This window comes from Syngnathus floridae, chromosome 8 (assembly GCF_059516105.1).
Source record: "Syngnathus floridae isolate MCC-2025c chromosome 8, RoL_Sflo_1.0, whole genome shotgun sequence".
In the NCBI taxonomy this organism is placed as follows: domain Eukaryota; kingdom Metazoa; phylum Chordata; class Actinopteri; order Syngnathiformes; family Syngnathidae; genus Syngnathus; species Syngnathus floridae.
The window spans coordinates 1004489-1026733 of NC_142420.1; the positions used below are offsets into that span (position 1 = coordinate 1004489).

General features: G+C 47.4%; 1 protein-coding gene across 2 annotated transcripts; it reads right to left on the bottom strand.

Moving 5' to 3' along the window:
* Window positions 1-385: 385 nt before the first annotated feature.
* spegb (striated muscle enriched protein kinase b) lies at window positions 386-21846 on the bottom strand. 2 transcript variants are annotated; one of them, XM_088382205.1, is made up of 42 exons: window positions 21463-21846; window positions 20930-21363; window positions 16573-16647; window positions 16426-16483; window positions 14898-16333; window positions 14688-14831; window positions 14422-14604; window positions 13883-14049; window positions 13691-13779; window positions 13442-13617; window positions 13111-13371; window positions 12885-13043; window positions 12364-12556; window positions 12065-12294; window positions 11855-11974; window positions 11667-11771; window positions 11372-11578; window positions 11173-11296; window positions 10871-11043; window positions 10667-10779; window positions 10429-10597; window positions 10257-10353; window positions 9893-10093; window positions 9706-9763; window positions 9546-9623; window positions 9155-9327; window positions 9056-9082; window positions 8832-8984; window positions 8695-8737; window positions 8544-8612; window positions 5835-8460; window positions 5535-5684; window positions 5345-5461; window positions 5033-5200; window positions 4767-4889; window positions 4356-4520; window positions 3429-4281; window positions 3037-3276; window positions 2681-2904; window positions 2514-2589; window positions 2093-2242; window positions 386-1935 (listed from the first exon to the last, which is right to left on the bottom strand). In XM_088382205.1, exons 2-42 carry the CDS (start codon window positions 21339-21341, stop codon window positions 1689-1691), a joined length of 10632 nt encoding a protein of 3543 aa, XP_088238331.1. In that variant the 5' UTR covers window positions 21342-21363; window positions 21463-21846; the 3' UTR covers window positions 386-1688. The 2 variants fall into 2 exon arrangements, with proteins under 2 accessions (XP_088238331.1, XP_088238329.1); XM_088382203.1 differs by lacking the exons at window positions 16426-16483; window positions 16573-16647; window positions 20930-21363; window positions 21463-21846 and having other exon boundaries at window positions 12364-12553; window positions 14898-16313.
* Window positions 21847-22245: the final 399 nt, after the last annotated feature.

A 22245-nucleotide genomic window follows, 5' to 3' on the forward strand; every position in this document is an offset into this window, starting at 1 on the left:
CGTGCATTTTTAGGGGGTGTGCATGTACTCACTGAGCTGAATGGCTTGTAATGTGAAACTAAAGACACCACTTTCATTCCTGTCCCCTCCCTAGATGGCAGCCACGTTCTGCACTTCAAGGCTGGGGTTGTAAAAGGGGTGATAGCGCTACCTCGTGGTGGGCCTCTGCATGCACAGCTGACTGGAACCGCTTGCGGAGGTGTCCAGAATGTGGAAACCCTGCCACGGTTTGGCTTTAGGCACAGGTGCTTCTAATCTGGCGAAGGCTCCCCATTAACATGAGCACCACGGTTGTTCCCGTCTTGGCCTTCAAAAATCTTTGTAAACTTGGACTGGATTTGTTAAATATTTTAAATAGAAAGAGCACCACATTTGTGAGCTCATGAATATGCTCCAAATGTCTTTATTGCATAGCCTTCATTCTATCATGCCAAAACAAGTCACAAAAATCCAAAGCAGAAGCTGAAACAACAGTCACTCAATAAATAAACAACTGTGAACCACACACAGAGAGGAGTCACATTCAGAAGAGTCCTGGTAGCAAACAATTCATTGGTTTAAGGAACTCAGAGTTTAACATCCATCATGAGGCACCGCAACGCACTGTCCACAAAATACAGAAGAGCATTTCATACAAAATGTGGATCGTCTACCCTGCTGTCAGATTTTACAGTACATACGTCAATCGTTACATTGCCGAGGCTTAAAGATTGGAACTGAAAGGGACATTCTTTTGGCTGAATTTGCACCTTTTGTCCGTGAGCAACAGATGATGCCATTTTTGATCTCAGCAGATGAGCTGGAGCTTATCCCAGCTGACTGGGTTGCTCTATGGTCAGCTTGAGGACATACAGGCAGGCAAACAATCATTCCTACTGACATTCACTCAATTAAAATGCAATGTTTGTGACGAAGCCCCAAGCCCACACAGGAAGGCTGCAGACCAAAGCTGGAAGCAAAGCACTTACTCGCTGTTCTTTACAGTCAGTTAAAAACCATCTTGAAATTTTGGATGTCCATTTTACATTCAACACATTTGCACTCCATTGTACATTTCCATGAATTCCGGACGTGAAAGGTAGATTTAGAATCAGCGTATCTGTGAGATGGAAGCCACAAAGGTGTTTGTTCTACTCCCGCCACTCGGAGCGATATAACCAGAGCAAATTGTAACTATTTTTATCCAAAATAAATACATCTCCTGAGATTCTCATTTTTTGCATTCCAATTGAGAGTCAAAATATTCATCAAAGTAACTCGCCCTTGAGGAACGTCCACAAATATATGCTCAGTGCACATTTTGAAAACCAAACAAAGTGTGCCAATATTTCAAATGACACGTTCTGCACGGCTTTCAATAAAAAGGATGAAGAAGTGTCTTTCACCGTATCACCGTAAAATGAAGCAATGTTTACAGCATGTCATTTGCATGTGATCATTTCAGCATTTCACCAAAAATGCATTCAAAGTTCCAAACACTGAGGTAACGTCCTGTGAGATACCAAGGTAGCTAACCAACCAACCAACCGAGAAAAGGATCTCGGTGACGTGTTGCCGGGCATTTTATGCCCGTTGCCAAATCAGAGCCAAAGTCTTGCCATTGGCGAGCAGCCCAACGTCCAACGCTGTGGCTATTCCTCCTGATGTTCCTCAAGGTCAACATCTGTTCAGAAGCCTACCCACGACTACTACTGGGGCAAGGGGGAAGTCGGCAGAGCCGGTACGACGGGACTGGTCGGGGTTTGTGGAGAACTCTGGTAGGATCGAAGGAGAACTTTATGCTGAGTCGCCACCGCCTCTCGCCTGTGCTGCTGCTCGGTCAGGTATTCCTTGAGACGGCCGGTTGTGAAGGTGAGAGTCTGCCGACGGAGACGCATCAGGTAGGCGTCCTGAAGCCAAGGGTTATTGAAGCAGTCCTTGATGGAGGGCCGGGCCCTGTTGAGGAAGACAAATGGGGCAACATTGGATTTACAGCAGCCTCTGACACATCCTTCAAAATACAACTCAATATTACTCTGAAGGTAACTGAAATGAAATTGAACGGTAAGTCTTGCTGCTTTCAACTGAATCATAGGCTTGTGGTTCCACTTACCAAGGATAGCTACAGAGGATCTTCTTGAGGAACAGTGAGGCACTTTGGGACACGTTTTGGTAGAGTTTGGAGAGATCAAACTTTGCAGCATGAATTTTCATCTCCGTCTGCTGGGGATCATTTTCCATGAAAGGCGACCTGCCGCTCAACCTGACAGTCACAAATACCAACAAATCTTCAGATTTCCCTGTCAAAGAATTTGACAGATTTCAACAACGGCATAATCCAAGATAACTTCATGTGGCCAATGTTTTTCACATGATCATTCCTTTTGTTTGTTTGGATCACTGATGTCAATGTCAGACATGTTTGAGTTTCCTGGGAAGCCTCCATAGAGGGAAGAGCTTTTTTCACACAATTGAGCTGCCTTTGTTGGACGGGTGATGATATTCAAAGAAACCCGTGTGAATGCAACACTTACATTATGAAAGTGAGCACACCCACGCTCCAGATGTCTGCAGGGGGGCCCACCACGTCCCCTTTCAACATCTCTGGAGCTGCAGGGACAGGACAGGAAAAAAGGATTTGGTGAAGTGCGTAAAAATAGAATGATCTGTTTCGGTTCAGTCTGATGGAAGACTTTCTTACACATGCACTCCAGCGTTCCGACGGGTGGGCTAAACTGCTTGAGGAAAAGTGGGTTGAAGTTATGAGCGCTGCCAAAATCAATGATCTTGATCACGTTCATATGCGTGACCATGACGTTCTCGGGCTTAATGTCCAGGTGGAGAATTCTTCTGGTGTGGAGGTAGTCCAACCCCTGAAGGATCTGTACGATGTAGCTCACCACGTCTTCCTCCGAGTAACGGAACCTCAAGAGAGAACACATGACAGTCATTCAAAGATAGGAGCAGCACGGCCAAGCCTTGAAATAGAAAGAAAGACGTGTGAAGAACAATCAGTGATGTCTGTTACATAGTCAAGCACGATTCCAAAGTGTTCACCTGTCTACGAGGCTTCGGAGCATCTCTTTGCCGCTACAGTACTCTGAGATCAGCACCAGGTAGCGCGGTGTGACGTAAGCCTCGTGCAGCGCCATGATCCTGTCGTGATGAAGCGATTTCAGGACGTCGTACTCCTGCAGCACCGCCTGCTTGGTGTCGGCTTCGTACGGCACGATCTTGGCCATGAAGAGGTTTCCCGTGGCATTTTCACGGCACTCTCGGATCACGCCGAAGCGGCCCCTGAGTCATGACAATGATCGCAGTGCAAGAAGGGATCGTTTTACACCAACCTCCTTCAAATGTTCAAAGGATTGTCTGCATTTTAATCTGAAGTCTTACGGTTAACATTTCTGCAACCGAAAAGAGAACAGGCACTTTGGAACTTGTTATACCTTGCTTTCTCATCCATGAACGTGTAGGGTTTCTGAGGAACTCCCTGGCGCAGATATCCCTCCCCAGCCTTGCCAAGCGGCGTCCTTCTTCCAGAGGGTGTAGCCCGTCCCGACGGGGTAATCCTTCCCGACGGGGTGATCCGCCCCGACGGGGTACCGCGACTGTCCCCCCCGGGTGTCAAGCTTTGCAACACCACCACCGGCGTGGAGACTTTAACAACAGAGACGGCAGCCGTGGTGGTTGGCGGCGTGACGGTGGATTGAGAAGACGGCGTAACAAGAGCGCTGGCAGTCGGCGCATACGTCGGCACAGAGGAGATGGGTTTCCCAATGACGGGGGCGGGTGGAGTTACAGGAACGGGAGCTTTAGTGGTAATGGTCACCTTTACGGGGGTCTGGGGTTTGGGTGGAATGACAGGCGGAGTTGTTGGCTTGGCTTGGGGTTTGCCCACACTGATGCTGAGCACCGACTTTGCTTTGCCTGCTGTAGTTTGCACGGTCGTACTGGTCAAAGCTGGTGCTGCTTCTGAAGGGGCTGCCGTCACACCTTGCGTCTGCTTCATTTCAACTTGTGCTGCCGGCTGGACGCTTTTCAGGGATGGGGATTTATCTGACGGTGCAGGACAACTTGGAGGGGCAGCTGTTGGGGAGGGTGTCTGCATCTGACCGGATGTCAAGGCGGGTGTCTGCGTCGAGGCGGGTGTCTGCGTCGAGACGGGTGTCTGCGTTGCGGTTTTACTTGAAGCCAATTTCATCGGTGGGATTTTCATGGATGACATCTTCAACACAGGGGCTGAACTACCTGAAGCCGAGCCAGTCTTGACCACCACTGGTGCACTGGACTCAACTGGTTCTAAGAAGAGTAATAATAATAGCAGTAAGCAATATAAGTAAAGGTAAATTGAATATAGTACATTCTGCATTTACCTGAAGCAGCCAGTCGCGCAACTTCAGACAGGTTGCTGTACGGGCCTTGGCCAGCCTTGTTGACACAAGCCACCCGAAATCTGAAAGCGCCCCCTGCTGGTAAATCAACTACATTATAGTAACAGTCTGCTATCCCTGTGGCCACCATCAGCCAGTTGCTCTCTCCTGGGGGACAAAGACAAATAAATAAATCCATTTTGCTGTCAAATTTTTGGCACATATCAATCAGTGCCTAGAACTGTCAGTATCTGGTACTTCACATCTACTTATGTCACCTCCACTGTCTTATGATGTGTTTCCATAGCATCTTTATTTGTGTGATGTTTGAATAACGTCTGTCCATTTTGCTTTTTGTTTCGCATGTTGCTGATTGAAAAGATGATCATGAACTACAAGTAATTTCAAACAAACCTTCAGTCCTTCTCTCCAACGAATATGTGCAGGGCGCGGTTGTGTCGGAGGGTCTCCACAGCACCAAAGCTGTGTTGTTGTACTTCTGAGGGATCTCGGGCGTACCGGGACGATTGGGCAGACCTTTCACAAAAACAAGATGAAACCATCTCCCTTCCAAACCTGAACCAAACTATTCACTAGAATTTCAAAGATTCATTTTATCGTACTAAAAACTGGCTAGTGCACGCATGCAGATGCAGACACAAAAAAACAGAAACACTTACGTGCAAGGGAGATTGTGCAAGAACTGGAAGCAGAAGCCAGGGGGCTCGTGGCAACGCATTCGTAAACCCCCGCATCCTTTTTGGTGGTCTGCATGATCATCAGAAGCTGCCTGCCATCGGGGCACGCTATCATGTTCATCCTTGAGTCTATCTCCAGGGGCTTCTTATCTGAAGGAAATGATGTGCATCGACCTCATACATACAGCTACTGTATCTTGTAGATTTGTGATTATGGTTTGATTTTTTTCAGTGTCATTTATGGGACTTTGCTTCCCACCTAGCAACAAGAACTTATTCCTGGGTGGATCATACCTTTCATCCAGGTGATGCGGGGATGAGGGCTTCCTGCAGGCAGGCAACTGAGTGTCACTGGATCTCCCTCAAGCAGGACGTGGTCTCTTAGCTTAATGTGGAACACTGGAGGAAAATCTGCGAGACGAGATTGAACGCATACAATCTGAACGGTCAAGCAAAGTCAAGCATAAGGCCAGTCTGGACATACCGGCCACCAGCCTGGAGTACTGGCGCGATGGCTGGGAACCGGTTTCTCTGGAGATGGCCGTGGGTATATCTGGTTGTGATACAGCCTTGGATCGTCTCCCTCGGGTCAGACCCCATCGATCCCAACGAGATCTTCGCTCTCCTTCGACACCTGTCCAAAAACCATAAAGTTAAGTTACCGCCAGGCTTTTCGAGGGGTTTCTCGGTTACAACGGCATAACGGTGATGAAACGCCGACTGTCAGGACGCTGGTAACCGAGAGCCCCATCTATTTTAGAATGATGATGACATTGCATCGTACCCTTTGAGGCGTCTGACTTGAAGCTGGACATTGAGTCCAGTGACTCAGATGAGGCCCCATTACTGGCCTGAGACACCAACTGGTTCTGGGGAACAGTGGGAGCCTTTACTCCACGGTTTTCTGATGTTGCGCGACGAAGCATGGAAAGAATTGGCGTCTTCTTTGGCTCCTTCTCTTCCATCCCTTTTCTTTCTTCAGAGTAGCTGCGGATTCTGGTTGAAATACCGGCAACTGTGGATTCAATCTTCCTCCGCATCGTCAAGACTGGAGATTCAGTGGACTTTTTAGCCTCCTTTTCCTCTTTTTTATCAGGTCCATCATCCATGCACATCATCTCCACTTCCTTCTTATCTTGTGATCCTCTTCTTCCAAGTGTCCAAGACAACCTACGTCTTGACGGCACCGAATCTTCTTCCTTGGTCACTTCCTCTTTGCGTTCGGTTGAAGGAGTTCTTTTCAGACGCAGGGAAAGCCTCCTCATAAAACCTTGGTCCTTCTGAGCTTCACGAAGATCCTGAACCGATTTAGACTTTTCCTCAAGCTTCCTCTGTGCCAATTCCAGTGGGGCACCCTGTGGACCGGGCCTGTATATCACCTCACCTGTCTCTGTTGAATCTGAAGACTTTACATGTGATTTGTCCTCATTCTTTGACCGAGACAAAAATTTCAAAGTTCTTGTCAAGGAAGAGTCACGTTTTTTGAAGCGGGCCTCAAAAACTTCTTCAGAGGAAATGTCTTCTAGGTCCACTCCTACAAAGGGAGGAGAGGAATGTGCGGTGGTCTTTGGCGGACTAGGCTCTTTTGCTATGGTTTCGGGTGAGGCCACTCGAGAGTAGACGGCCGGATGCTCGGTCGTTGACACAACGTGTGGTTTGGTCGGCAATGATGCCGTTTCAAAGCTGTCTGTTGTTGCAGGAGCTGATGGGGCATTGAGGACTTCAAGAGGTTGAAGGCAAGGGACCATGATGGTCTGCATGATACTAGCATATGCTGAAGTCCTTCCGTCGGGAAGAACCGCCTGTGCAGGGGGTGAGGGTGCTGGATAAGGCGGTACATGAGCGGTCAGCGTATTCTTCTGTTGCTCTTGTGTTAGTATTGTGGTCAGTGAGCTTGAGGCCATGATCTCTGATGATTCATCACAAGTTATTTCATTCTCTTGTAACCTTTCTTCAGATTCATTTTCTTCATCGACAGCTTCTGTTCTTTCCTCACCATTCATTGTCTGTTCCTTTTCTTTCTGGTCTTTTGGTTCTAGTTCTTTCTCCACATTTGCTTGTATTTCAGGTATTTGCACCGTGACACTTGGGGAGGTTGCAATGTGGTTCACGACGTCTGCTTCAACCAGCACTACCTTCTCTGAGAAGCTGCTTGTGCTTGACCTCTCATCAAAATTACAGTCTATAACCACCGTGTCTGTCTTTCCACTGAGCGTTTCTTCAGATGCATTCTCTTGCTCCTTTAATGATTCCTCGCTTTCAGTTTTAATGGGACTGTCCTGCGGGACATGCTCGGGCGTCGACGATCTTGGTGAAAGCTCTCGAGGAGTCACTGGGCGGGAGTCTAGCTTGGTTTGCTCGGTGAGAGCTGACATGGATATAGCTTCCTTCAGTCGTCGCTCTTCCACCTGTGCCAAAGGAATCTCAAGGGGAGCTCCCGACCTTCTGTGTAAGGCGATTGGTTCGGAATCTCCTTGACTGAAGGAAGCACTTTTGCTCAATATCTTGGCTTTGCCAATGTCGTCCCTGGGCGAGTCACTCGATGCCGCTCTCGTCAGTGAAGCGGGTCCAAGGCGGGTGTTGCGGGAGTAACGATCTGAGGAGATTGTGCCTTTTTCCTCACCCATTCCTAACGTTTCTAATAAGGGACCTCGCAGTCCACTCATCTTTTTGTCCACGGATCCTCCACGGAGCAATCGTTGCCTCATCAGCTCTAGTTTCAGAGCGTAATCTTCTTGACTCATCTTGATAGTTCCGGGACTGGCGCTCCGCTTTGGCAGTTCCATGGAGGCGGCTTTCTTGAGAATTTTTCTGCCACCCTCTTGGTTTCCTTCTGAAACGCTTTCCTCTGGCGTGATCCGAAGAAGCAAAGCACTGTCAGCTGAGCCCCCACGTCTGAGCTCTCCTTTTCGTCTCACGCTCTCAGGTTTGTCTGATTCCAGGCTGGACCCTCGTTGCAGAGGCTTTCTTTTCAGAGTTTTCTCAGGCAGCTCAGCAGGTAGTTCTTCACCTGGTGAACCCATATCACCTTCTTTTACTGTTCTTTCGTGTTGCCGGCTTTCATCCGTCAACCCAAGCTTGTCTTTGTTCCTTTCGACTACATCGTGTTCTGCTGTCTCCTGGGGAGCAGACACAGACTGTTTACATGTTCCATTTTGTTTTCCCGAGTCTTTATCATTGGTTGGAATGTCATTCAGTGACATCCTTGATCCAGAGAACTCCATGTTGAGTGGCATTGGAATGAAAGGAAGTTCATCAATGTCTTCATCGGAATCAGAGGATGAGGATGGCAAAGGCGAAGAGTCTTTAAGGTGTCTCGGAACTGCGATGGAGATGTGACTTGAAGAATCATTCAGCAGCTCAGGAATGGACCTCATGACCATTTTAGACTTGGAGCTGATTATCGAACGCTAAAAACCACCAAACAAACACAAAGTTGTTCAATTGTCTTCACATATGAGAGACTTGGAAACTCAACAAAATTCTTCATTACCTGCCATTTTCTGCGAGATACAAACTTCTTCAGTGCCTCTGTATTTAGAACAGAGCCCTTACTGAGAGTCTTTAAGAAAACAAGTGGAAGACCATTTCAAAGAAAACCAGAGCTGAATAACGTTGAATAACAATGAATAAAATGTGTGTACCTTGAACCAGGGATGTCTGAGACATTCTTGAGTATCAGGTCTCCTAAATGAAAACAAATTATGAACGCATACATTTTGATGAGTGTGTGTGTGTGTGTGTTTGCAAAGACCTAAGATTTGAAAAAGGGTTTACTCACAGTTTATCTGCTACAAGCAGTTTAATGATGAAACCTTTGGCTTCTCGTGAAAGATTAGCAAACATATTTTCCTCAAAGGCAACATTGTAGTTCCTGATGTTCAGCACGGAGCTGCGGTCATTTTCACCAGCAAATGGAGAAACTCCTGTCAGACTGATGACAAAAATCGCATTGATATTTCACGACAGGGCAATTCTTCAAATCTCATAAATCACATAACTCACCAGAGGTATGCAATAACTCCAACAGACCTAAGGAAAGGGAAGGCAAGTATGAGCAAGAAGTGTTTGCAAAAAGATACTTCATATTGCCAACGCCGTTACCAGATATCAGTTGCCTTGGACACAGGGGTCTGGTTAACAATTTCGGGCGCAACAAATTCGGGTGTGCCGTATTTGCAATATTGAGCCTCGTCCGGGGTGATCTCCAGCGCGTTGCCAAAGTCACAGATTCGGAGCTGATCACTGTGTGCGTCTGCCACAAGGATGTTGTCAGGCTAAAAAAAGAAAAAGAAAGAACCACTCTTTACTAGGCTGTCCCTATATAGAAACCAAGCAATGAAAAGGTAACGGCGACGCTTTCAATATTCACCATGACTGCAAACATTTTTGCCTTCATGAAGTCATTTCCCTCATTTTACATATAAGCATGTACAAACCACATTTAAAATGAATGACGAAAAGACAATGATTAAAATCTTGCAGAAATGTCTACCTTGAGATCCAGGTGCATGATGTCAAGATGATGAAGATAATCCACTCCATCCAGCAACTGTCTAATACACGAACGTACCTAGCGTACAATGATGACATAAGCTGTAAATTGCTAACAACTCACTGTAGAGTAAGTCCATAAAACATGACATGGAACTTACATCAGACTCCATGAGTGTAGGTTTCCGTGTGAATCTATCCAGAATCTCCTCGTGGCATCTTGACATGTGCATTTAGGTGAATAATGACGTGCGTTTGCCAATAGCAATGTATTCAGGTACAAGCGTCAAAAAGTTACGACCAACAATTCACCTGGCAGCATCTGCTCAACTTTTTTCGTATGGATACAGTTCAGTGATGATGATGACTGTGTTCTTCTTCTCAAAGGCATCGTGCAGGAAAACAATTCGCTCGTGGTCCATCTTGGACAGGAGGCTCACCTCTCGCAGAGCTGAGATTTTCTTCTTGGCTCGTGTGGAGATGAACTTGGCGGCGTACTCGGTTTTGTCCACTTTCTGGCTCACGCGTTTTACATAGGAAAAAGCACCCCTGGGGGAACATAAATGTTTCAACATTCACTTGATATGTGGAGGAAAGTCAGCGGAAGCATTCTAATGCGAGAATGTCAGTCACTATGAATGAATTTGTGGTTTCAATTGGAGGTGTGGAGTCACATGACTTGCCTTGACTCTGCTTATCCATTATGCCTTACCTTCTAATTTCTTGGTGGATGTCATAATGGTCAGTCAGTCGTCGCATTTTCCTCAAAATGGTAGCCTCGTCTTCCATCGGCTCCTCTTTGCTCAAAACTGTGTTAGATGATGAGCTCCGTGAATACATCATTGCAAGGATTGACGAAATGCTTGAGAGCACAAGGAGGTCACCTTCATGAACGGTGAGTTCGGCTTTACAGGACACGGAACCTGCCGAGTTCCTCGCGGTGCAGGTGTACACTCCTGAATCCTCGGGGCCAGCGTTGAGGACCACCAGGGAACATTCGTTATCGTCGTACACAAACGTGAAATGGCTGCCCTCCGAGAGCAAAATATCGCTCTGAAACAAGCAGATGACATGCCTTGGATCCGTTCTTTTGTAGACTGACTGAGACCGAAAACTACAAACCTTGAACCAGAGGATGTCAGGGATGGGCCGGCCCTCCACAACCACAGCAAAGCGTGGCGACTCCCCGGCGCAAACGTCAATATCCTCCATTATGGTTTCAAATGTTGGGGGAGCTGTGGACAGAGTGACCCATCATGCCCCATCGCCATATACTTGATGTGAAGACCAACCAAAAGCAACAGAGGTGGTGATTGTGGAGCCTACCTGCTATTTCCACGCTGAACGTGCAGCTGTCACTCCCATGCTTGTTGGACGCCACAAACATCAACTCGCCAACGTCGGCGCTCTTCACTTTGGTCAGCTTCAGCGTGTGCTGATCGTCATCTGGCATTGTCATTTCGTACACGCCCCTCTTGTCGTTCAACACCACTCCCCTCCTGTCCATATCATTTACATTATATGAATTATATGAAAAGCTGCCTCCACCAATCAAAATGCTTTTCTTGTCACTCTTCAAGATGACCTTGTTGGACCCCCCCCACCCATTAGTATGGAATGTGAAATACCTTTTCCAGATGGTGACGGCATTGACGTGATTGATGGTGATGGTGATGGTCACGGATTGGTTTTCCATCACGTATACAATGTCTGGCTTATCAATAATCACGGGAGCTTCTTGAAGATAGGGACCTTGAACCCAAAGCACAGGGTGGGTAGTCAAAGCAGCTGTTGCGTAAGAACAGATGCTTTCAAGTTAGAGCTCACCTCGGTCCAGCAGTTGCACCGGCTCTGTGGCAGGCGAGGGCTTGCTAAAGGCCTTGGAGGTGATGCTCAAAACCCTGAAGGAATAGCGCACACCTTTGGACAGCGTGCTGATGGTGTGAGTGGTGTCCGTCAGGCCGGATGCGATGATCGTCCATTGGATGGAGCCCAGGGCTTGTTGCTGGATGGCGTACATCAAGGAGCTTGGCTCTACGTGGAACGTACAAGTCAAATATAGGCAGGAATACCACAACTGTAGTGTGATGTGTTCTTTATGAGACACAATGTTTTTGGGTACCAATGGATGGGTCAAGTCTCCTTGGCTTCTTCCAGCTAAGGGTAATCACTTTACCAGTGATGGATTCTATCACTGGAGTACCGTCAGGAGGATCAGGGAGGATATCTGAAAAGGAATACAAAGTGGAAATAAAGAGGTGGCAGGCGATTTGTGGTATTTTTGTAAAAATGTTTCAAAAGGAGAATCACCTGTAACGTAGAGATGAGCGTAGCAAGTAGCTTTGCCAATTTTGTTGGAGATGACGCTCTTGTAGACCCCAGCATGCGTGTGACACACTGAGCGGATGACCAGACTGTGGATATCGCGAACTGAAAAAAAAATGATATACGAGAGGTTCTGATGCTGACGTCGGCCTGAATCTTTGCATTGTGTCCTGAGTTTTTGGGCCAAACACCTACACTGCGTCATCTTTCGGTCGTCGGTGCTTTCGATTCTTTTGCCGTTGTGGAACCAGGCAATGGTGGGATATGGCAAACCAGCCACTTTACATTTGAGAAGCGCCTCCTTTCCCTCAATGACGTCCAGATCGTAGAGGGGCTTGATGAAGTCGGGCATTGTGAAACGCTCAACTTCATTCTCAGGGACCTCGGGCTCCTCTGGTATGGATGGCATCTTCTCCAGTTTAGCCCTGCGTGAAGAATGAATGCAAATCCATAAATGAAGCCGACACCAATAAATATTTTGATTGTGATCCTACATCTGTGAGGAGATGGCCGGCCGTGGCTCTTGTATGTACAGTTCGGCAGAACATTCGGCCTCTCCGTGACTGTTCGTGGCCGTCACTGTATAGAAACCTTCGTCGTCATTGGTCACGTGAGAGAGGATGAGGGAGTGACGCCCGTTTTCTCGAAGAATGTGGACATCCTCACTCTCGGTGAGCGGGTGATCTGCTGAGAACCGCATTCTGTTACAGGTACCGCTGACTGCCAACCACCTTTTTTGTTTTCGCTCCCATAAAACTATTTTTGGGCTTTAACTAGATGCAATGAAGTGAAGAGCTTAGGGGATAGGGGGGAACGAAATTTCGGTTTCTTTGTGTGTCTTTGGCATGTGGAGAATTTGACAATAAAGCTGACTTTGACTTTGACTTTGACTTTAGAACAGGGCTGCCCAAGTCCACACCTCATACAAATCATCAGGGTCGTTATCAGGAGGAGCGGACTTGGGCACCCCTTGGTTAAGTTTAGGGTTAAGGTTACCCTCACCGATGAACCTTACCAAAGTGAGTCCAGATGACCTTAGGGGGCGGGGTCCCACTGACTTTGCAGTCAAATCGAGCGTTGCGGCCCTCGATGACTTCCAGAACATCCAGTTTGCGAGTAAAGAGCGGCTCAATTGAGGGAATCACGCTTAGTTTCCCACATGAAGTCATTTCCTCTGTAAAATATAAAATGAGCGTTTCAAGAAAATGCATCCTATGTCTTCTTTCATCTGCATGGTGTACCTTTGGCTGTGCTCAGCTTGCAAGTGTACGTCCCGCTGTCATCCTCGTGCACCGAGTTAAGCAGCAGGCGACTTTTCCTTCCATCAAAGTGCATTTTGCAGTTGAGCAACGCCGGCTGGATGAGTTTCCCGTCGGCCAGCCAGTCCACGTCCGTGTCTTGCGGCCCGACGACATGACACTCAAACAGCACGGTCTCGCCCGCGTTCGCTGTGACGTCTTTCACCGGGCGGATGACGGCCAAGCTTGGCTCGATTTCTAGTGCTGGGCGGACATTTACAAAAATGTGTCAATATTCACAAATAGAACAGGACGGGAGCAGCGAGTGGTATACCTTTGACGTCCAATTTCCCTTCACATTGTTTTGTTCCAAACTCATTGACGATCTTGCAGGTGTAGATCCCTGAGTCTGACTTCAGGGCGGACTTGATGGTCATTTCAAAAGTGCCGTTCTCCGTCTCCCGCACGAGATGGCGTGGGCCACTCTTGACCGTGACTCTGTCTCTCAACCTGTGAAAATAAATCCACATGGTCACACTTGAAACATATCAATTCAAGTTCTGTAAGCAGTGCCAATACTTACCAATACAACAAAGGTTGTGGTTGACCGCTGATTCGTACAAACATGGTGACTTCCTGTCCTTCAACAACGACTTGATCCGTCATTGTTACCTGATGGAGGGGGGACACAACTCTGAATGCAGTTGAGTTTGAAACAAAATTGTCACGTGATAAACACAAAACACGCACAAATGTAAAACCGCTGAGCTCTCACCAGAAACGCTGGAGGTTTCTTGAATTTAGTGTCAAGTGACCTCCTGGGTTGTCGCAAACTGAAATCCATGACTTCCTCCAGGGGGCTGAGGTACTCCTCGTCGGATGTGATGGGGCTGCCGATGTCCATGGGAACCCCCAGGATGCCCTTGGGCTCATGAATGGGATCTGCCAAATTGCACATCCGCCACCAAATCCGTTTAGAGGTAAAACCCTTTGTGTTTTTATTTTGTGAACCTCTTCACATGAACAAGTCCAAAACCATAACAGATTTTCACAGAGACAAGCAACTGAGCCCCACTGAGCAATTTACAGGTTCAGCTTTGCTCTGTTGCTATGGTAACTATAAGTGCGGTTGTTGAGCTGGAATATACGGCAACAGCACATACAACTGGCTGAGGGAAGTAACAGAATGGGAGCAGGGAAGAATTCTATTTGCACATCTCCATTGTCTCATTTGTGAAGAGAAACAGTCACGCAGAGTTGTTACACAAAATAAGTACGCTTTGATGGCCCTCATAAAATGACCAAAGCTAGCACCTGCTTTCATTGTGAGCGTAGCGCTGCTGGTTACTTTGCCTTCCTGGTTGACAGCCGTGACGCAGAAGCTTCCACTGTCGCTCATTTGTGCCGATTTTATGAGTAGGCTGTGTCGTTCGCCTTCAACCTTGACGGCGTAATTCCAAAGGCCGGTGACCTCCATCGTATCTTTTGTCCACGTGACTTCAACACAATGAAATCAGGCGATATGAAACCATTGTCTGAGAACTGGGAACTGTTTGAAATTTCAAAGTAGCTCATGATACCTTCAGGAACGGGCGTGCCGGAAATGTTACATTTCAGTAGCACATCTGAGCCGCATTTGGCGATTGTGTCTCGAAGAGGAGACTCAAACACGGGCGCTTCCATCGGGTCCTCTTCGGCAGACACGTAGGAATCGTCTGAGGAATCTGCAGAAGGTAAACAAAGGTTGGATGGCAACTTGGACGGCGACGCGTAGCCTGCCTGCGTCATACCCATTTCAGGAGACATTGGTCGTGGGCGACGATGCTTGACTTTGGTCTTGTGCTGCCGTCCTTTGACCTGTTTCGGTTCCTTTGTCTCCATGGGAACATCTTCCCCCTCCACAACAATTCTAGGGATGCATATATTTGGGGCTTGTTTTCGGGGAGCCACCTCTGTTTTTTCCTCCCGTGGATCAGCTTCCTTCATCCTAGTGGGCTTGGTGGGTGCTTGCTGACTGACATCTTGAGCAGGGACGGCACATTTTTGAACAAGCGGACTTTCGGGCCTGCTTTCTACTTTCCTCAACGTTACTTCTACCGGTGTGGTTCTCCCAGATGTCTCACTGCGTTGCGTTGGAAGTTCAGGACTATGCGGACATTCTTGGCTCCCCCTTTGTACGAGCGGACTTGGGGGCCTCTTTTCAAGTTTTTGTGCAGTCGTTTCTAAACGAGTGTCTTCCATTTGTTGCTGGAATATCGCTGGTGACGATGACCTTTGAATTATCTCAGTAACGGGGCTGATTCGACTGAAGTCTCGAAGCGATCGTACTCCCGGCAAGTCTGATAACTGCATTGACTCTGTTGAGTCTTTCCCGTTTGTGTTACCTGGACTCGGACTGTTTTGGATTTGAGAATGCCGTTGCTGTCCCGGATTGGGTTCTTTTGGCTCTTTTGCCCACTGAGCTTGTTCCCTTTCTTGGAGTCTTTGAAGGACCTGTGGAGGTATAGGTTCAATTTTCCTGAAAGGCTGACGTTGCCTGGCCTTCAAAGTAAGCTGTTCTGTGGAAAAGGACTTCTTCAAATGGGGTTTACCGACAAGCTTCTTGATACGCTGTAGCTCCTCCGTGAACTTGTTCTCAATGTCCTGTACCTTTTGAGTATAGCGTGGTTTCTCCTCGAGGGACGCAGCCCTCTGTCTGAACATTGATCTCCGTTCGGCCGCGTCTTCTTTGAGAGCCTCTCTCAGGTCTTCCCTGGAACTTTCTCTGGAAATCCCCAAGCGGCTACCTCCGTCATCCGAGTCGACGGAATTGGCTCGATTGAACCCTGCCCAGGATCTCCCGGAAACGGAGCCCTCGGGCAATTCCAGGCTTCGCCTTCTCTCTTCCAAATCACGGACCTTCTCAAAAACCTTTGAACTGGCCCTGGTAAGCTTCGGGGATGGTCTAGTGGTCAACTCTTTGCGGGAGTACTCGCTCAGTGGAGTTTGTGGTCGTGAATCCTGGGTATTGTTTTGGGATTTGGGCGTTTTAACTTTTTCTTCAAACTCTGCGGGCACCGTGTCTTGGTATTCTGCTGGCACAGCAACTTTCTTGCGCAAGCTGAGGGGTGTTGTTGAACCAGAGCGACTTGGCATGGGAGAGGTGGAGGCACGTTTGACGAGTCTTGGGGACGGGGGTGGGAGAACCTCTGGTGGAGAACCTCTTTGAGAATCATTTGACTGGCACCTAAAATAGAGGAGTTGAGGTATTACTAGCAGATTTTTGGATTGCAGTTCTTTAAATTCTCTTGAGGTACAATGAGAAAAAGTCTCTCTTGCCTTGCTTTCGTGAAATCTTCATGTGTTCTGCTTTCATTGTCTGCATCCTTATCCATCACTACATTAAAAGATAAAGTCAATTGGTTGATTTGATTTGAGTCTCTCACCTGTGTGGCGGAAAATTCGGCACGGTAGATGGATGGATACCTGTGTGCATTGCATGGTCCTCACGATTTTCGTTGGTCTCAAATTGGTCTTCTTCGTCCTCACTGCTGTCCGATTCTAAAATACACAAATAAGAAAGAAACGGCTAAAAGGTCTCCAACCAAATCAGTGTTTCGTCACGATCTAATAAATCTGTGTTTTGTTCATTGTTTTTGAATAGATGTGTTCAAAGCACATTTTGTTTTGATTTGTTCCTGCTGAGAGGGAATTCAGTCACTGGTGGACCTTAAAATAGAACGAACGGCTGAGTCATTGGCACCCGAGCAGTTCACCTGGGGTCTGGCTTCTCAGTAGGTGGAATTATATAAACGCAACATATCTTTTTTCCACCAAAAATGAAAACAGCACACACATCGCTGCAATATGCATGCAAAGCTAAAGAACACACATTCATTTGGCCAAATGTCTGGAGGAAATGGCCTCAATGTCCTAATACTTCTGAAGCGGTTTGTAACTTCCAATGAACATCAGGTGAGGGAACGAAAGTGGATGGAAATGTTCGGAGAACTGCACAAAAATGCTATGGAATTATTGATGAGTGGATGCAGCCGTCCCATTTGTCAAAAATATCAACATTCGGCCAGACACGGCAATAACTCTAACCCAGTCAGATTTGAAAGCCCTTCAATTCAAGTATTGAACAACGTCTGCGAATGTGTTACAACATAAATCTGCCAAGTCGGCATAAATGGTAAGCTGGCTCAACTTTATTGCTTCCCGAAGCTAAACTGAGTCTAACTGTGATGCATTTGTGGTAACCGCACGAGTTCATTTTCGGTCGTCACACAATGCAATGGACCATTAGGCCAATTGTGTCCAACTGCCGTGTGTTACAAGAAACCAACTCAACTGAGTCATGTAACTTGGCCCGTGCGCCACAGCATGAAGGCACGGATTACATCAACACCACATTCAGACCAAAATTGCCTTACCTCAAGAGCTCAATCCCAAATGTGTGGCAACCCCAACCAACAGTGAGTCCAGAAAGGGGATTTGAACCCGAAACCTTAGAACTGTGAGGCAGACATGCTGCTGAACATTCCACAAACCGCTCGAGATATCACAACAAATGGCAGCAGTAAGAGGATGTGCATCAAAGAAGCGGAATGCCAAATCACTTGCCTGATCACTACTTGCATTTACTGTACAGAGAAAGTCCCGGTGCTCTTGTCAGTCTTTACTCCCAGCGCCGCTGCAAGGAATTCCCCCAACCTTGGCAGGGGATTCCGAGCTGAACGCTCAACAGGTATTTTCCCGCTTCAGAAAAATATCAAAGTCGAAAAAACAAAAATCAAAGATTTCCGATGGCTCAATCCAAGGCTGGGATGGAGAGAGAGAAGGCACTTGATTGGTTATATAACAAATTCCACCAAAAAACACTCGGCTTCCCTTCTTCTGGGAGACTCCATTTGTAAAAAGAATTGATTCAAAGCCTCTGTTGGTACGCGCCGGTGTGCGTGGGATGCACAACATCCGCCGTTGTCGCCGGCTGTCCACACAGTGGCCGGCCAAGCGCAGTTTCCAGCATCCTCCCCCGCTGCCTTGCTTGCACCCTGCAGGAAGGCAGCGGAGAACAGTGGGAGGGAGCCAGCCCTCTCCACATCGCCGCTCCACAGCATTGGTTGACTTTTCTCTTCATTTTCCCATCCCTGGCCGTGCATTTGCGTCTCTTTTCTCGGCTGCTGTGATGCGGCCAAGACGTGGCGGCGGTGGCGGCGAAAGAGAGAGAGGCGCCACATCACTGGAGAAAACCAACACATCCCTGCTTTCTTTGATGCATGGAACATATATATAGATATAGATATATCTTTATATCTATATCTATATATATGATTTCTTTATTTTCGCTTCACAAAAGCTTGGTTTGCCCATCACTACCATTGAGCTTGACCATTTCAAAACAGGGTCAATCAATCTAGCGCAGGGTGATTTCCACAGTGTAACAGAAGCTCCACCTGTTGAGTGGACCCAAGAGGAAGAGGCCATGTTGAGGCTGACGTCCAAGCACATTGGAGAGGAGCCATGGAGGCCCAGAGCAACATTGACATTTTCACTATAGCCAAGCAGAGGTCTAACACATGCAGCCACTATAAAAAGAACAAAGTACGATGACAAACAAATGCGTATGTGTACACATACAAATGAGAGTCCAGGGATTTTCAGGAATTTTCGAAACAGTGCCTCAGCCTGCGGGACTGATTTGAAAAACAGGAATAACGTTGAAACGATAACACATTCAATTGATTTCAACTATGGTTCTGAGGGACGGATGGATGCCTGCTGTCACCATGAGCCCCTACACGTAGTGTATGCATGGCGCTCACAAACTCCCTGCTCTCAAAATGACGCTGCATTCCCTGCGCCGGTGCTTCAATTCCAACCACCTTCTTGCTCGACCACAGAGATTGCTTCAGCCTCGCAATGTGATCTTTGGACCGTCCGTCTCCGCATCCGACCTATATTTCCCATCATAAAGTGATCCGGGTATTATGTACACTGACGATTCCTCTGATCACATACTTCAAATTCCACTCAAGTGTGTCAAAACAGTCTGCCCCAAATGACATGACCATCTTGTAACTCCAAACCAAGCCTTGCCAATTTCAAGTAGAACTGCTGTGTCATCAAATATGTCTCATCAAGTGGGGAATACATTTAAGATTTGAAATGAGGACTGAATACGTATATGAAGCGGCAGAGGAAAGTTGGACTGGGCAGGCTTAAAATAAGCGCTGATGTCTTGCCGTGTAACACGAGAGACGGCGGCCTGCGAACATCCCAAAAATCTAAGGCCTGGCACATTCCACGATATAAATAACTGGAGAGTCGCTGGACGCGGGGGGGCAGCCAAGAGAGAGAAACATTGACGCGGTGCGCTTGAGTGATGCGACAGCTGGAGCACACGCACGCATGCACGCAAGAGGCAAATCGGCCGGCTACTTCATCAAAGTGAAGGTTAAAGTGGAGGAAACGGATTGTCGCCCTCATTTCAAGGGTGGGGCATGTTGATGACTTCATCGCTCATTTTTCGTCTTGGGGGGGGCCAAGCCAAAAAGAAAAAAAAATGGACACCATCATGCTGAGATCCTTGACGACTGACCGGTCATCGTCTTCCTGGCTCTTTTTGTCCTAACCGTGCAAAACATCTGACCAGAGCCATTTCACTTTGCTTTGTTTACATGCAAACAGGTAGAACTTTCTATTTAAAAAAAAAACTTCAGAAAACAATGCAGGTAGGATGTCCAGACAATTGAAATAAGTTCCCAAAAGTATCATTTGGCATAAATAAAAACAGGTCGAATGCCCTGATAGGAGAATTTTGGCCGGAATTCCACAACACAGGAACTTGACACCTGTGGCTATGAGGAAAGGAAACTTTTGCCTTAGTTTTTAAAGGAAAAATAAACTGTTTGTTGCATTAAATTTATAAATTTATGAATAATACTTTTTATACATTTTCATTAAATATTTATAAAAAAAATTCAATCATTCATTGCAAGGTTTTCTTTATCAGAAAAAGAAAACGGCGCATTTAGTAAGAACTATTGCTTGCGGTCTTTTGGCTTTTTTATGATGTCACTGGCGAGCAGACTTTGATCAGCAAAATATCTCGGGAAAAGCGTGGCACTAAATTCCGTGTTTTGCCAGTGTCAAAGCTGCTGCTTTGACAAATGACTTTGGCCGGGACAAAAGTGGGCTCCGGCACTCTGCTGTTGTTCTGCAGCGCTCAGCATGACTTTGTAAAACAGATTCACTTTTCAAATGAGACGTACTGAGAGCGGCGAGGAGGAATGCCTTGGCCAGACTTCACTTCAATCACTTTCTTCGCTTTGGCATTGGCAAAAAAAACAGAGTGAGCTGTTTGTCAGGGATTTGCAAACTTTTGGGGTCTTACGGGGCACCATCTTATCGTAGGACCCCCTTCATTGTCTCAGTCGATCAGTCGATAGATATTTCTATGCCCAAAACATTGTTTGAACATTTGAAAGGACTTGAACCAAATGAAATCAAATCCATCATTGCTAGCTGATGTGTGAGCTGCTGGCTTCCAACAGTCCTGAGTTCACATACATCATTGGCTCATGAACACCGCTTCATATCATCTGGAGACAGAAAGATGTTCTCGTTACCATCCGAATGCCTTAACTCATTCAGTGCCATTGAGTTTATAGATGTCAAAGATATTAACTGGATTGGCAGTGAATGAGTTAAGTCATGGGATATACGTACCATCTCTCTGCTTTTGATATGCAGCAGACTAACCATAACCAAGATGACGGTGGCTGAAGAACCCAGGAAGGAGCATTTACTGAAGCTTGGTATCAGAAGTGTGCCTCACCTTCACCCAGATCCAAGACGGCCAGTACGGCACTGCTGCGGACCTCTCCCAGACGGTTATTGGCAATGCAGGTGTAGAGGCCGGCATCGCTGGGCTTGCAATCCCGAATCCAGAGGCCTCCGTATTCCTGGTTTTCCATGTTGAGGAGCTCGTCGTTGTGGTACCAGTACAGCGAAGGCTGGGGGTCTCCGCACACAGTCACCTTCAGCCGGATGTCGCAACCCGTCCCCACGGCGGCGTTCCGCATTTTGCGCGTGAAAACCGGCGGCGTCGGGCTGGGATGAGCCGGTCCTCGGGGCTCGGAGGGCGCTCGCTCCGGGCTGACTTTGGAGCGTTTGGATGGGACGCCGGGACTCGGGGCCGCTTCCCTTGCCCCCTTCTTCGGGGACGTGTCCCCTTCTGAGTTTTTCATTCTCACCGTGACACTAATTCAACTGTAGAGACACCTGATGTCACATTGTGCAATTTTCAGATCATTCCAGTCTCTCAAATGTCCTTGGTGCTGAAGCAAAGAACAACAGAAAAAAGGTTACCTGGCGATGCAGGAGCGAGGTGCCACTCTCAGTGGTATATTTAGTGCGAGACCCCTTGGATCATGTTGCATTAACAGCTCCGGAGACTCTCGCCTGTGGCTTTTTCTTCTTTCCCCGCTCTGGAGCTCTCACTCACCATTCCCAATGAGTGTCACGTAATTCTTCTGCCCGCAAGCCTGGCTCGGTTTGTGTTGCCACTGTCTGCTGGGTTTGACGGTGCCGCCCGCCTCCCTTTTGCCATGAGCTAATCCACCTCCATCCCCACCAGCAGCGCCACTGCTGCCGTCAGTTTGTAGAGGGAAATGATCGTCCTGGGCCCAGCAAGCCTCACAATGGCAGCTGCCACCAGCAACGGGTCCCACCCCCTTTGTCATTTTTAGCCAGCTTGGGGTCAGTAGAACATGTGAGGTGCTGAGACAACCCAAACTTGGCAGAGCCGACTGGTGGAGGGTACGGGATCGCATTTAGGGAAGTTACGTTATGTTAAATGAGAATAAGGCAGAGGTTCTATGCACAGCGCAATTAGAAAATAAAAGTGCAAATAAGAATGGGAACGCAATTGATCTGTTGTGGCCTTGTCCTCAAAAAAATGGTCTTTTGGTTTGTAGTAAGGGAAGCAGACTACCATTGTATGACTAAAAACAGAGCAATGTCAGAGCTAAATCAAAAGTATACTGTATGATTAAAACAAATCCAATTGGGTTTCTGCTGTGCCCTTCTTGGCCACCATGAGGCAGTCAAGCTGCAGTCAAGCAGACACAACAAAGAAGACTCACACCACTG